At 44.2% G+C, this 14,631-nt stretch overlaps 1 protein-coding gene across 1 annotated transcript in view; it reads right to left on the bottom strand.

The window, feature by feature from the left end:
- Window positions 1-14,631, bottom strand: part of SEC23A (Sec23 homolog A, coat complex II component) — a 308,648-nt gene that overhangs the window by 31,805 nt on the left and 262,212 nt on the right. Inside the window, exons 16-17 of the mRNA XM_029598498.1 lie at window positions 9,533-9,694; window positions 228-314 (exon numbers count right to left, since the gene is read on the bottom strand). Coding sequence (XP_029454358.1) covers window positions 228-314; window positions 9,533-9,694 — 249 coding nt within the window. The remainder of the gene's footprint in view (window positions 1-227; window positions 315-9,532; window positions 9,695-14,631) is intronic.

Below are 14,631 nucleotides of genomic sequence, written 5' to 3'. Positions count from 1 at the left end.
ACCCATGCAATCCAGCCAGCTAAATACCTATTTACCCAGTTAGCTTGAAAATTGGCCTAAAAAAGGATAGGTAAATCATGCCCTTGATCAACTGAATTAGACAGTATTATTCAGATTTAATTTGCCTTAAAATTTTGTGAAGTCAGATCAGTATTTCTACTTGCTACCAAAGCAAACAAAGGACATCACAAACAGAAGACTAGTAAATCAATAAATAGGTATCTTACCTCTCCATGATAAATCAAGATCTGGAAAAATGTGTCCATAAGAAGGATTCGATCTGGAAGAATACTGCTACTATCCAGAAGAACAGGCTAAAAATAATCCAATAAATTGCTATCACTTATAAAGAATAGGTCACTTCACAAATTAAAATAAAAAATTAAAATCAGACGTGAATCTTAAGAATAATATCTAATCTCTTTCTAACACTTACATTTTTTTTTAAATTTTGGGAAGCATCTCTTTCACTCAACAGAACTGTCACTTTTTGGGGTACATTAATGAATGCAACAATAGCTACAATTCACATCTAAAGTAGAATCTCACAGTAGAGATATTATTATAGTAAGGTAGATTTGTATGAATTTATTTGCTACCAGTAACTGAAGTAATAAGGCTCCAGCAGCATATCCTGTGCACATCTGGTTAGTGTATACAGTAGCTGAGTGGTAGCAATTTTCTTCTATACAAAAGATCACGACCTGGTAAGCTATGTTTATTAATAAAGTAACTGTAAAATAAGTCTCAGAAAATTGCAGCAAACATTAAAGCTGAAGTAAAATTGTAAAAGTCATAGGAAGAATAATGGAAAAAAGCAAAACTCATGAATTTCAAGACACCTGTGTCGTCCAGAAGTCTAATTCTCGTGTATGTTTATGTGACTTTAATTTAACTATATGCAGTTTCTTTATTATCCTACTAGAGCAGTAATTAAGAAGTGCTGTGCTAGGAGCTGATAAAAGCCTATAAAGGACTGGTTCAGGCTAGTCACTTCCCAGTATTCTCGGTCTCCAGCAGATAGTGAAATGTGCTGGACTGGTGCAGCAGGATTTCTTTGCTCCCAGGCCTTCAGTCTCTTTGCCTTCCTGGTTCAGTGTGTCCCTGTTCTGCTCTCAGGGCAGCAGTCTTTGGACCGTGTCCCATGGTAGAGCAGCTTTTATCAACTCCTAGCACAGGACTTCTTAATTATTCCTAGATGGGCAGCCTTCCTGTCCCCTGGATCAGGCTCCCAAGTGGCTTAGTAGTCCCTAGTAGAGTGGGTTCTGGCTGGTGTTTTCCAGAGCTCTATTGGGATCTGGGTGAACCTAAGAGTCATGAGAGGACCTATGGAGCTGGTCTGGTTGTAGATCCTTCTCTTAGGGTCTCCTTTCTTCCCCCAGTCCTCCCCGGCTGTGACCTAAGCTCCTGACACAGCACAGTATAAAGCTTCTGCACATTAAATTAAAAAAAAAAAAAGTTCAGCAGAAGAGAAAGCAGCCATGGGGCTACAGCAGATGGACAATTCAGTACTGATGGCTGTATTAGGGGCCTGCAGCCTTTGTAGCAGGCTGATGGCGAGTTCCAGTAAGAAGGCTAGCTGTGAGGAGGGTCTGTTGATACTTAGGTTGGAAAGACTTCACAGGGCCAGTGCAAGGGGATTTGGCACCCTAGGCATCTTATGCCTGCCCCCCCATCACACGCCCCTCTATCGTGCTGCTCCCCCCCATCCACAACCCCCCCCCCCAATCGCGCCACCACCCCGACCTCTGCCCTGATTTCACTGGGCTGCAAGCAGGTTGGGCGCTGCTCGCGGCTGCACTGCCACCTCCGATCTCGGCCTCAATTGCGTTGGGTCGCAAGCAGCTGAAAGTCTACTCCTCCTCCTTGCTGCCGCTCGTAGCCGGTGGCCCCATAAGGCTTGCGCCCCTAATGGTCAGCGCCCTAGGCCCAGGCCTAGTTTGCCTAATGGTTCCACCAGCCCTGACTCTTCAAGCCAGCCATTAGGTCATTTGGGCAGCATTTGCCAGCCAGGAGAGGGATGCTTAGGGCCTACACATGTACTGTGATCAGCTCATGCCACTCTAAGTGTGACTGAATAATAAATGCAGTATCAGAGAGCAGGATCAGCTGGGCACTTGCTCTTCTGCACACAGGAGAAGTCCAAAGCAGGCAGACCACGCGGCCTCTGCTGGCATGGCAGATTGCACACCAGTGGGCATGGCTGTTAATCTTTCTTCAGATCCTAGAGGCATGGGAACACTGATCCAGGACCCCAGTGATTAAGGTGATTGACAGAGGAGGGAGTATTGGTCATCTAGGAGGAGTACAGTCCTGGTGGACATCCTATGACTGGCTGGACTCCACTGCAATGGTCTAGAATTACCTCTCATGGGTTCTGATGGGAGCATCCACCTGAAATGGGGATACTAGGACTCCATGTGGGAGTAAATCTGATATTCTGGAGCGGTTGGAAGGCACCCTCCTTATCCTTAGTCACTGCAGAGGTAAAGAAATCCTTCACCAACTTCACTATCTGGTCGAGGGGCTGACGTTCCCCTTGTCCTAACATGGATGGAACTTCCTCCTCTGATACTAGAATGGAATCCTGCATATCTTCTAGGCTCTGCAAATATGAATTAAGGCTGATTAGATGCGAGAGGTTCCAGAAAGCAAATGGGATTTGGAGTCTCCAGGCATAGCCCTTGTCTATTGATTTTGTTGGTGTAAGGGCTCTGGTAATTAATGGGAGTAGGGGTATGATATTCCCCTGTGCCCCTGACAAAATTCTGTGCAGGCCAGCATACAACTGAGTTGGAAGCACTGCAGCATGATGCGCCGAAGATAGAGCAACCTATGCTGATGGTAAATATGTTGAGGAACGAGGCATTTCATGTACCGGGGGCTTGAAGCATTGAGGATTTGTGTGCCCAGAATGCCAATGTCTTGTGCTTCGACAGTGCCAATGCACCAGATGCACCACGCTTCGACGCTACAGATGCATGCAAGACTCTGATGTCTGCTCCGATGGCTCCACAGAGGCTTTTCTTTCTCAATGCATGTCACTTTAGACTACTCCATTCTAAGGATTCAGCCTGTTCTGATGGGGGAGATACTTTTAAGGAGCGCCTGCTCAACTCAATTTCTGGGTAAACAAATGAGGCTGTGCTTCAGAAGGACCGATTGCATCTTCTGAGAGACATATGCAGTTCCTCCATTTTCCAGGCCCCCGATTTTTGAGTACATGGGGATATGTAGGCTGGCTTGGTCATAATACTGTCCCAGGCAGCAGTAGCTTCTACCACAAATACAGTCCTTGAACCCACTCATGGTGGATTTCTTATACCGAACATGGTGAAGAAAGAAATGTTCTTAATGTCCTCTTTTTTGTTTTTGGTAGCTCTGAAAAGTGCTGTTTGGCAGCAGCTGAGCCAGTGAGGCACCTTTAAAGAAAAAAGTATCAAGATTTTTACAGGAAAACAGAGAGAGAGAGAGAGGTACACATCTGTGCTTGTGCTCAGACAACATTGACTGAGGAGTCTTAGGAGGCCACGGCAGAGTGGGAATTCCTAAACATGCTCAGTAGAGCAAAAGCTCTACTAGCTAAGAGAAAGGTCTGTTCGGTGCTGCCAAATGATATTACGTCATGGCTAATTTAACCCTGCTTATTGACTAAGAATTGTTATTCAGTTGTGATGGTAGGCTGAAAGGCAATCCATGATAGATTGTTATTAAGTTCATAATCGCCAAGTACCTCAGTATCAGAGGGAAGTAAAGCACTTAATTCTATTTCTTTTTGTGAAATTATTGAGCAAAACTATCATTACTCAGCGAGGGTTGCTCAACTTGATTCTCAGGAGGGATGGTGGATAAAGAATTGACAATCCAAAACAGTTCATGAGTTTTGGATGCAGCTGATGTCATATGAGAGGAATAGTAGGATTTCTTGATCCTATCCATAGCTAATTTATAAACCTCAAGGCATTATTGGCAATATGTGATTGGAATATCCTATTCCAATCACAATACGGATTTCGCAAATCATTGAGCACTGAATCCCTCCTCATCTCCATGTCTGACTTCATACTAATGGGCCTGGACAAAGGTCAATCCTTCCTTCTGATTCTACTGGACCTATCAGCCGCCTTTGATACGGTCAACCATTCCATTCTTATTTCCATTCTGGCTTCTATAGGTATCTCAGGCACCGCACTCTCATGGTTTAAATCTTTTCTCTCCAACAGAGGCTTCAAGGTTAAGATACAGAACAAAGAATCCTCACGAATGGACGCAACCATAGGAGTCCCTCAGGGCTCCTCACTATCACCTACACTCTTTCACATTTATCTGTTACCAATCTGCAAACTCCTCTCCAACCTTAACCTCAAACATTTCCTTTACGCCGACGACATCCAGATCGTGATACCCATTAAAGATTCTTACACAAAAACATTGGTTCACTGGGAAAACTGTCTCTCCGAAATTAAACATCTCCTGTCTAACCTAAACCTAGTTTTAAACTCCTCTAAAACAGAAATGCTACTCATCTCCCCAGATAACAATTCCATCTCAAATCCTCCAACTATCCCAACTACTACACAGGTGAGAGATCTAGGAGTATTAATTGATAACAGGATGAACCTTAAAGCCTCCATCAACAGAACCACCAAGGATTGTTTCCATAAACTCCAAGTTCTGAAAAGAATCAGACCACTCTTCCACACTCAGGATTTCAGAACCATTCTACAAGCTATCATTTTTTCTAAGATCGATTACTGTAACTCTATCCTTCTGGGCCTACCCTCCTCCTACACTAAACCCCTTCAGATGTTACAAAACGCTGAGGCAAGACTACTGACAAATTCCAGGAGGAGGGACCATATATCTCCAATCCTAAAAGATCTCCACTGGTTGCCTGTTCACTTTAGAATCCTCTACAAATCTCTTTCCATAATATACAAAACTATCCATCAACACACCCCTCTAGACTTACAAGTCCCTTTCCAAATTTACAACTCCTCCAGACCAACAAGAAACGCACTCAGTGGATCTCTTCAAGTGCCCCCAGCCAAAACCACCAGACACATTACCTTGAGAGATCGGGCCTTCTCAACAGCTGGCCCCCTTGTGTGGAACTCCATCCCTCCGGACCTTAGACAGGAGCCCAGCCTCCCAACCTTCAGGAAGAGACTTAAGACCTGGCTGTTTAAAAAAGCATTCCCGGACACCGATTAATTCTATTCAGCCAGATCTACCACTTACTCATGTAAATATGTTTCTGCTAATGTAAATACCTTCATCTAATGTTATACGCTCCATTTCTTCTCTTCTCCCAGTTCTATTACCTTGTTATTTGTAACTGCTTCCTTCCACACCAATAGGTTACTCAATTGTTCATTGTACACCCCTGTTATATGTAAACCGGCATGATGTGTTTGTAACATGAATGCCGGTATATAAAAATTTTAAATAAATAAATAAATAAATATGCTAAGTCATGAATAGACTTAGAATTATACTTTATTTCCCGAGTGGTTTCTTCGCTACGGATGCCAAACTGAAAGGTCAAGGAGACACTTGAAGGAGCCCCCCATCCTCAAAGGCTTAAGGCTTTTCCCCTCCACAAGGCAATTCAAAGTATGGCCTTGTTGGAATGGGAGACTTCTGACTGGGGGCTCAAAGGCAGCAAAGGCCATAAGCAAGCTGTATCCTCTTCTAGTTGATGATGGGGAAATTCTGTTTTGAGTTCTTTGAATTGATTGCCTTTGTTTTGGCCATAATCTGCAGAACTATTCCAGTTGAGGGTGACATTCTGGACACTCTTAAGGACTTGCAAGATAGGAGGACTGAGTTTCTTTTGAAGTACAACTTTTCTGTGGTAGTCTTGGCCATTTGAATCTGCAGCTGCTTTTCAGGCAGGCACAATGTAAGACTTGATTAGGCTCGGTCAGTGGCTTGTCCCGGGGCAGAGCAGAGCTATTATGGCTGTGCAGTTGGGTGGTAGATACAGTGTCTAAGACATGCCTAGGTTATTATTATTTAGAGGAACTGAAGATGTCAGGATTTGGAAACATCTAAGCCCTGGAAACTCCCAGAATATCAAGTTTGTTCAGCATCCCAGGCTAATAAAGATCATAGTAGCTTTAGGGATAATAAGTGTACAGACTGGGGAAGCAGACTTCTTTCCAGCCATTCAGATATCATGAGGAATTACAATGCCGAAACTTCTGGAGCTACCTGTTCAACCCAATAAGAGTCAGCAGGTCCCTTCCATGGTGGTCCTAGTGGGAGGTTGTCTTCAGTATTACAGAGAGTGACCCACATCATAACAGACCGATAGGTCCTAGATACAGTGCAAAATGGGTATTCCCTGAAGTTCACTACTTTGATTTCCAAAGTCTTGTGTGTCAGATGACAAGAGGGAAGGTAAGACTACTCTGGAAAGGCTTCACCTTCTGGAAGCATGGTACCAGTGCCTCTCAGTAGTTCGCCGAGGCAAGGAGAGTACCTTTCATCAGCCTACATATTCCTGTCAGGGAGGATCACTAGAGATTACTTTGGTTTTGTATTCTAGGAAGGCTTTTCCAGTTCAGAGACCTGCCTTTTGGTCTCACCACAGCACCAGAACATTCTCCAAAGTGATGGTGGTATTGGTCATGGCCTTCTTACAGAGAGAATGTACCATTGTTCATTCAAACCTGAACAACTGGCTAAGAAGGACTAAGTTGTTTCAGGAGAGTCAGGTGGCTTTGGCTAGAGTAGTTCAAGTCCTAGAAGCTAGGGCTAGATAGCAACAAAGAGCGCACTGTGGTTTTTTTATCCCCCCAGTCTCTAGAAATCTAGGGGCTCACTTCAGTAGCAAGGTAGGCTGAGTTTTTCTGACTCAGGAAGGAGTAACCAAGTTGTTGGATCAAGTGCAGGCCTTTTGCTCTCAGAATTACCTCCAACTTCAGGGTTCCATTGTAGCCATCTTGGAATGGAGACCTTGGGCCAAAGTTGACATGCGGTCCTTTCAAATTCCCCTGTTAACTTGCTGATCTCTGGACTTCTGAGTTTTGTCTATTTCTTCTGCTCCATTTAAGGAAGAGCCTAATTTGCTGGAAGGAATGGATCTAGGGGTCTCCCAATTGGATTGTAGTGACACCGAATGCAAGCTTAGTGGGCTGGGGAGCTCCCTGCCTATGGGCTCTGCTCTAGAAAAGAAATCTTGTGGTACATCAACTGAAACAAGGGCCCAGCAGGTTGGCTCTGTTGCACTTCCTATCATTAGTGAAGGGAGTGACAGTCTGGATACTTTTGGATAATGCCACTACGTTAGCTTATTTAAATAGGCAAAGAGACACTCAGAACCCTATGGAGGCTAAGAGGCAAGATTGCTGTTGTAGAGGCTTGAATTTTCTTCAGCTGTCCATAGCTCACACTGCAGGCATAGAAAATGTTTAAGCAGACTTCCTCAGTAGGAATACTTTGGACCCCATTGAATGGGGACCAGGAAGCCGTTCAGAAGATAATAGCCTGGTAGGCCAATCTTCATATGAACCTTATGGCAATATGAAAGAGGACAGAGGATTACTTGTTGACAATTATCCTGGTAGCTCCAGGCTGGCCAAAGAGACCATGGTATATGATCTGGAAAGATTGAAGGTTTGGGTGCCTCTCCACCTTTTCAGCATTCAAAGCCTATGGTAGTAAGGCCCTGTTCTGATGACAGATTCAACTCCATTTTGTGTTATGGCCTTCCCCTTGAAAGATTTCACTTCTGCAGAAAGCAGAATCCTTCAGCAATTATTTCTACCTTGCTGAAGGCCTGTACATTTTCGATAAAAGTTGGCTTATATTCATGGTTGACATCTTTTTGAAGCCTGCTATAAAGCTTTGTCAGTTTTGCCCTGGTGAGATAGCATCCCAACCATTTTGACCTTTGTACCAAAGGGTTTGGACACGGGCTTAACCCTTACTTCTCTGAGAGTTACAGAGGTCAGATTCAGGGGGTCTCAGTGGCTTCTACCAAATTGTGGCCTGTTTTATTTGTGGAGTTAAATGTATCCAGCCTCCTTTAAATTTTTGCTGCTTCACTGGGATCTTAATTTGGTTCTTCCTGTTTTGATGGGGTTCCCTTTAAACAGGCATCTTAGAAGAATCTCTCTGTAAGTTTAGCATTTTTAGTGGCCAAAAGTTCAGTGAGGAATATTTTGGAATTACAGGCCTCATCTTGTAGAAACTACTACCTGGTTTTTCTGCAGAGTCTGTCATGTTTTGTCCTGTGCTGTCGTTATTACCTAAGGCCATATTGCCCCTTCATTTAAATCAGGCAATCTTTCTCCCTGCAATGCCAAATGGGGGAATGTCATTGTAAGGATAAGTCTGTCTGCTTTTTGGATGTTCATCCAATCCTCTTTAAGTATTTTAAGGTGATAAATCCCTTTAGAAAAGCTGATAGGTTGTTTTATTCAGTGGGTCTCGCAAGGAAGCAGCAGCTTCAAAGTCAATATATCAAGGTGGATCAAGGAGATGATTTCTTCAGCATACATACTGACAGGTCTACAGGTGCAGAGTCTTCATGTCCTTTAAAAAGGGCTCAGTTTTCTCTTGGACAGAGCCTCATGTGGTTACTCCACCGGACATTTATGAGGTAGTCAGATGATATTCCTTACATTCATTCACTAAACATTCCAGATTGGATGGCCAAGCCAGAGGAGATGCAACATTTGTGGCAGGCATTCTCAGGGCAGTTCTGTTTTCTTCCCACCCATGTTAAAATGGGCTTAGGTACTTCCTATGCATCTGGACTGATTTAGCAGGATAATAAGGAAAAAAATTTAGTCTTACTTGTCAATTTCCTTTTTCGATAAGCCCAGAACCCTCCCAGGAAGTCAAAGACTGCAAGTTGCTTGTGGATAACAGCACTAGGGTATTTCAGAAGGTCACAATCTCTCTGACAGGGAGCCTGAATATTCTCTATGCCTCCTGTTATGGCTGCTATTCTTCTACTTTCCCCCTTATAATCACTACTGACAGTTTGAAGAGGGATTACTGTTGAAGGGTTTCTATCTTGTTATGTTTTACAGTTTCTTTTTTTTGGTCTTCTTCATAGGTATTTATACAGGATATTTCTACTGCATTGCTTTGACATAAGGATACTGGCAAGCAAGTGACTAGCCTGCGTTTAATCCTTACATGCAGCGATGATGACACTGAAAGGTTTGTGGCTCTCTATCTCCATGTACTGGCAGTATAGCATAAATCCCTGTGTCAGGACTAGTCTAGCAGGATTCAAGGAAAATAAATTAACAAGGAAGCCTAAATTTCTCTGTACTGCTCACTTGCATACCAATAGAACCAAGGGTCTCATTTTTTACCCAGAGATTTATTTTTGAGTTGCAAAATTCTGACTGTGCATCAAATCAAAAACAGGAATTTACCTAAAAATACCTGTATCAGTTCCTTGAATCTAAATCTACCTACCTCAAACATTGTGCTAATACTGTAAGAACAGAATACAACATTAGATTAAGGATTCTCTTTCTTCTGTTTGTATGAAGTGTTTCAATACCTCTGGTGGCCCACTGAAAGAGTAGGAATAAAGGATTGGTTGTATCATAATTAGTGACTGGGTTAGATCCTGACGCATAAAGTGATGGCGGTAGTAAGAACTCTCATCAGGGCTGTTGTTGAAAACTTGAAGAAAAGGAGATCTTCTTAAATGGAACATAAACTAGAAGACAAAAACAAAGAGAAATGGATATACAATCTAAAATTGAAAAAATAAAGGTTTTCCTGTGTTACCCAAGATCCCAAATTAAGAGAGCAGTAACGAAAGTCCTCAAGGAGCATGCAGCCCCCATGGGTACAAAATAATCTCATTTTCAAAGAGAAACTCCTCAGTTTCCTTTTGAAAATGCAGCTGGCACACATGGGAGCAGGTGCAAAGTACATGCAGAGATTTGAAATTAAATCTCCATATGGACTTTCACACCACCAATCTAACTCCGCCCACAGTTTCAGTTTAACTGTGTCTTTGACAACAATTTAGGGATCTCCCACCCTTTTTAACCCAAAACAAAATTCTTGAACTGGACTCCTAACTCTTTGGGGCAACTCTTGTAATGTTCTACATCTGTTCCCCAAAAACCTTGCACCATTCCAATCCTTAAAAATGACTCCAAAACAAGCCACAATTCAATTCTCCAAATTCTTTTTATTCATTAACAGCTAACACTCAACCATAGCAGTAACAGTTTGAAACAGGGATTAGTAAAGCGTAAACTAGCTCAACTTCTAAATTTCCAATCAGTTTCACGTACAAGGAGAAAAGTACAACTCATAGCCCTGCTAATCCTGGGCTGGCAGACATAGATTAAAAGGATTCCATGCCAGAGTTTCCAAGTGATTGACTAGAATAACCTTTACAGTCTGGACTTTTAATGATACAGTTTGCAACACAAGTTATAGACAATTAAATAGAGTACATTTCAAACTTAAATGTTCAGTGTTTTCTAACACCACAGTTTCCTCAAAAGCATACAAGGACAGAGCTGATTAAGCATGGCTCCAAAGTTCTGACCTTTCACAGTGAAAGGTGCAAGGGTATTAGGCGCCCCAGGCAAAATTCACAGCTTGCTACCGCCGCCACCCCCAACCCCGGATCAGACCCTCTCTATCCACACACAATTAAAATTTATGCATTTATAATAATATATTTTACATGAACAAGAACATTTAACTTTAGCACTGGGGAACACAATTTTCGTTGAGTTAGATCGGACACTTGTTTTTGACTAACTTTTGACATCTGAATCCAAAAATGACCCCAGTTTTTCTCTATCATGTCAACTTTTTAAGGTACAGGATACCCTCCCTTTGTCCCAAAAATCATACAAAATGTACATACAAAGGAAATAAAAGAAAAAATTACCTGAATATACTGTTTATTTAGAGTTATTTTATTCATACAAAGGCTAGTCAAATTGTGTACAAGTTGTAAAGTTCTGCTACCAAACATACATATTAAGGTAAACATTTACGCTTATAGCTTTTCCGGCAGTGCTCAATCTGTGGACAATCGCGCCTGATGCTCCAACAATAGTCAGCCATCCCATCTACCCTGATACCGTGCCTCCATGACCTTCAAATCTTGGTGGAATTGTTCACCTTGCTCATCACTGACTGCACCAAGGTTTTTCGGGAAGTCAGCAAGATGGCTATGCAGAAAATGCACCTTGATGCTCATGTTGCAATAAAGCATTTTGAAGCTCTCCAAGAGTTTCTGGACAATTTTGGTGTAATTCTGTGCTCGTGTATTTCCAATAAAGTCCTTGACAAGATTTTTGAATGACAACCAAGCATTCTTTTGGAGTTACAACAATTCTGGTACTTACCGCAAAGTGCGAAAAAGTTAACGCAGTTTGCGGTAATACCTATGCAAAGCACTAAGATAGCGCACTTTGAGATAAATAGCAAATGTTGCTTACCTGTAACAGGTGTTCTCACAGGACAGCAGGATGTTAGTCCTCACATATGGGTGACATCACAGGATGGAGCCCAATCACGGAACACTTTTGTCAAAGTTTCTAGAACTTTGACTGGCACCTACTGGGCATGCCCATCATGGCACTAAACCTGCAGCCAGCAGGGGTCCCCCTTCAGTCTTGTTTAAAGCTACAGGAAGTGCCGAAAAATAAAATAAGAAAACGGGAGGGTTTCGTGAGGACTAACATCCTGCTGTCCTGTGAGAACACCTGTTACAGTCCGCTACAGTGGGGTTGAGGGACCACTCGTGCGGTTGAAAGGCGCGACTCAGCTTGTCCGCCAACACATTGTCCACTCCTGGCAAGTAGGTGGCCCTGAGGTACATCTAATGGGAGATGGCCTCTGCCCATATCTGTGCAGCCTCCTGACACAGTAGGTAGGAGCCCGTTCCTGCCTATTTGTTGATGTACCACATGGCCACCTGATTGTCCGTCTGAATGAGGATGACCTGATTGGAAAGGTGATCCTGAAATACCCTGAGAGCATATCTGATTGCTCGCAGCTCCAGGAAACTTGTTTGGTGTTTGGCTTCCTCTGGAGACCAAGTTCCTTGTGTCTGCAAATCGAAGACATGGGCTCCCTAGCCGAGGTTGGAAGCATCGGTGGTGAGAATTATTTGAGGGTCTGGAGCCTGGAAGGGCAGGCCTTGGAGGAGATTGATCTGATTTTGCCACCAGGCTAGAGACTGACGAAGTGAGTCTGTGATGTGGACAGTGGTCGATAGAGATTGGACGGACTGAGTCCATTGTGACCTTAGAGACTACTGCATGACTCTCATGGCCAAGTGGGCCATTGGGGTAACCTGTACTGAGGACGCCATGTGTCCTAGCAGGATGAGGAAATGGCATGCAGTCGTGCGCTGCTGAGACTGTAGCTGGTGTGCGAGAGAGATGAGAGTGAGAGCTCGCTGTCGAGGCAGAAATGCCTTTGCCTGCAAGGTGTCCAAGTCTGCCCCTATGAATGATAAAGTTTGAGATGGGACTAAGCAGGATTTCACGTAGTTGACGAGAAATCCTAGTGAAATCAGAGTGTGTAAAGTTAGACGTAGGGAAGACAGAGCAGCTTGCTGAGTGGGAGCCATGATCAACCAATCATCTAGATAGGGGTAGATGTGAACACCTTGAGTCCTGAGGAAGGCTGCTACTACTATGAAGCACTTGGTGAAGACTTGTGGTGCAGATGCCAGGCCGAATGGTAGCACTCGGTACTGATAGTGCTTGGGGCCTACCAGAAATCTTAGGAACCTGCGACGAGATGGAGTTATCAGAATGTGTGTGTACACGTCTTGGAGATCGAGAGAGCAGAGCCAGTCTCCTTTTTGCAGAACAGGAAGGAGGGAACCCAAGATCACCATCTTGAACTTTTCTCGGTGGAGGTCCTTGTTGAGGGCGCGTAGGTCCAGAATAGACCGGGAATAGAATCCTAGGCCTTGTTGGGAGTAGGGCACTGGCTCTATTGCTCTGGACTGGAGGAAGAGGGAGACTTACTCCTCCAGGAGAAGTGAGTGGTTGGATGTTCTCCATGTCGGTAGAGGTGGGGAGTCTGGTGGAATAGAAAGACAGTTCAGGTGATAACCTTGTGAGATTATGGCAAGGACCCACTGGTCTGAGATGATTGTGTGCCACCTGTTGTTGAAATGGCACAATCGACCTCCCACTGGTATCTGAGGCAGTGGAAACTGGCTGCTGCTCTCTATGCAGGAGTCAAAAGCCGGAAGCAGGGCCCGGCTGAGGAGCTGCCTGCGGCTTTTGTTTCCGCGATAGACGAGACTGGGCCTTCTGGAAAGTTCTTGTGGAATGAGTTCTAGACGGTGGTGGACAGGACTTCTTTGGACGGAAGAATGACTTTTTAGAATCCTTCCTGAAAGGCTGTTTGGAGGAATACTCAGAGGGCATCAGAGAGAGCTGGCGAAGGGTCTCATGATGGTCCTTGAGTTCCGCCACCGTCCGCTGAATCTGTTCGCCAAACAGATTGTCTCCTATGCAGGGCAGATCAGATAATTTGTCTTGTACTTCACGGCGCAAGTCCGAAGACTTAAGCCAGGTCCATCTTCTCGCCGAAATAGCAGTTGCAGATACCATGGAAGCGGTGTCAAAGATATAATAAAAGGATCTTATTTCATGCTTCCCTGCCTCGAAACCCTTGTGTACCAGGGTTTGAAGCTGTTCCTGGAATTGCTGAGGCAGGGACTCTGCAAAGTTCTGTATCTGCTTGAATAAGACCCTGTTGTACTGGGTCATATACAGCTGGTAGGAGGCGATCCGAGAGATAAGCATTGATCCCTGGAAGACACGCTGGCCAATGGCATCCAGGAATTTCTGTTCCTTACCTGGGGGAAAGGAAGAGTGGGGTTTTGATCTTTTTGCCCTCTTTTGGGCAGATTCTACAACCACATATTGGTGATCCAGCTGAGGTTTCTGGAATCCTGGGGCTGACTGAACTAAATAAGTGGTACTAGCTTTTCTGTTGACTGGAGCAACAGAAACAGGGTGTTCCCAGTTCTTTTTGAGGAGATCCAAAAGAACCTGATGAATAGGGATGGAGGTTATTTCCTTGGGAGCATCCAGGAATTGTAACAGCTCCATCATTTGGTACCTATCATCTTGCTCAGTCTGTAATTGGAAGGGAACCAATTCAGACATTTCCTTCACAAAATTTATGAAGGACATGTCCTCTGGAGGAGAACGCTTCCTACTTTCAGTAGGAGAAGGTGGCAATGGTAAATCATCGGTGTCTTGAGATGAATTGTCAGTCCAGGTGTCATAGGGATCAGCACCTGTCCCTGTAGGAACCTGAGAAGGACGAGACGATGGTATTCCTGAAGGTCCTGGTCTAGGATCTGAAGGCATCGAGGGAAGTATTGGAGGCACCAATGAAGGCATCGAGGGCATGGTGCAGGTATCGAGGGCATCGATGGATGGATCGGTGGCGCCGATGGGTGCATTGGCATCAATGGTTGAGGCATCGGAAGGAATCCCGATGGAGGAATGCGGAATGGTGTTTCCCCTCCCGATGACCGGGTAAGCGGGGAAGGCACTGGAGCCATCGGTGACCCAGGATCCATCAGTGGAAAAGCGGCTATGAGTGCTTCCATCTTCGATAGCAGCAATGCCAATGCTGCCG

Source organism: Rhinatrema bivittatum, chromosome 4 (assembly GCF_901001135.1).
Source record: "Rhinatrema bivittatum chromosome 4, aRhiBiv1.1, whole genome shotgun sequence".
NCBI classification, from domain to species: Eukaryota; Metazoa; Chordata; class Amphibia; order Gymnophiona; family Rhinatrematidae; genus Rhinatrema; species Rhinatrema bivittatum.
This window is presented reverse-complemented; position numbering and strand designations above follow the sequence as displayed.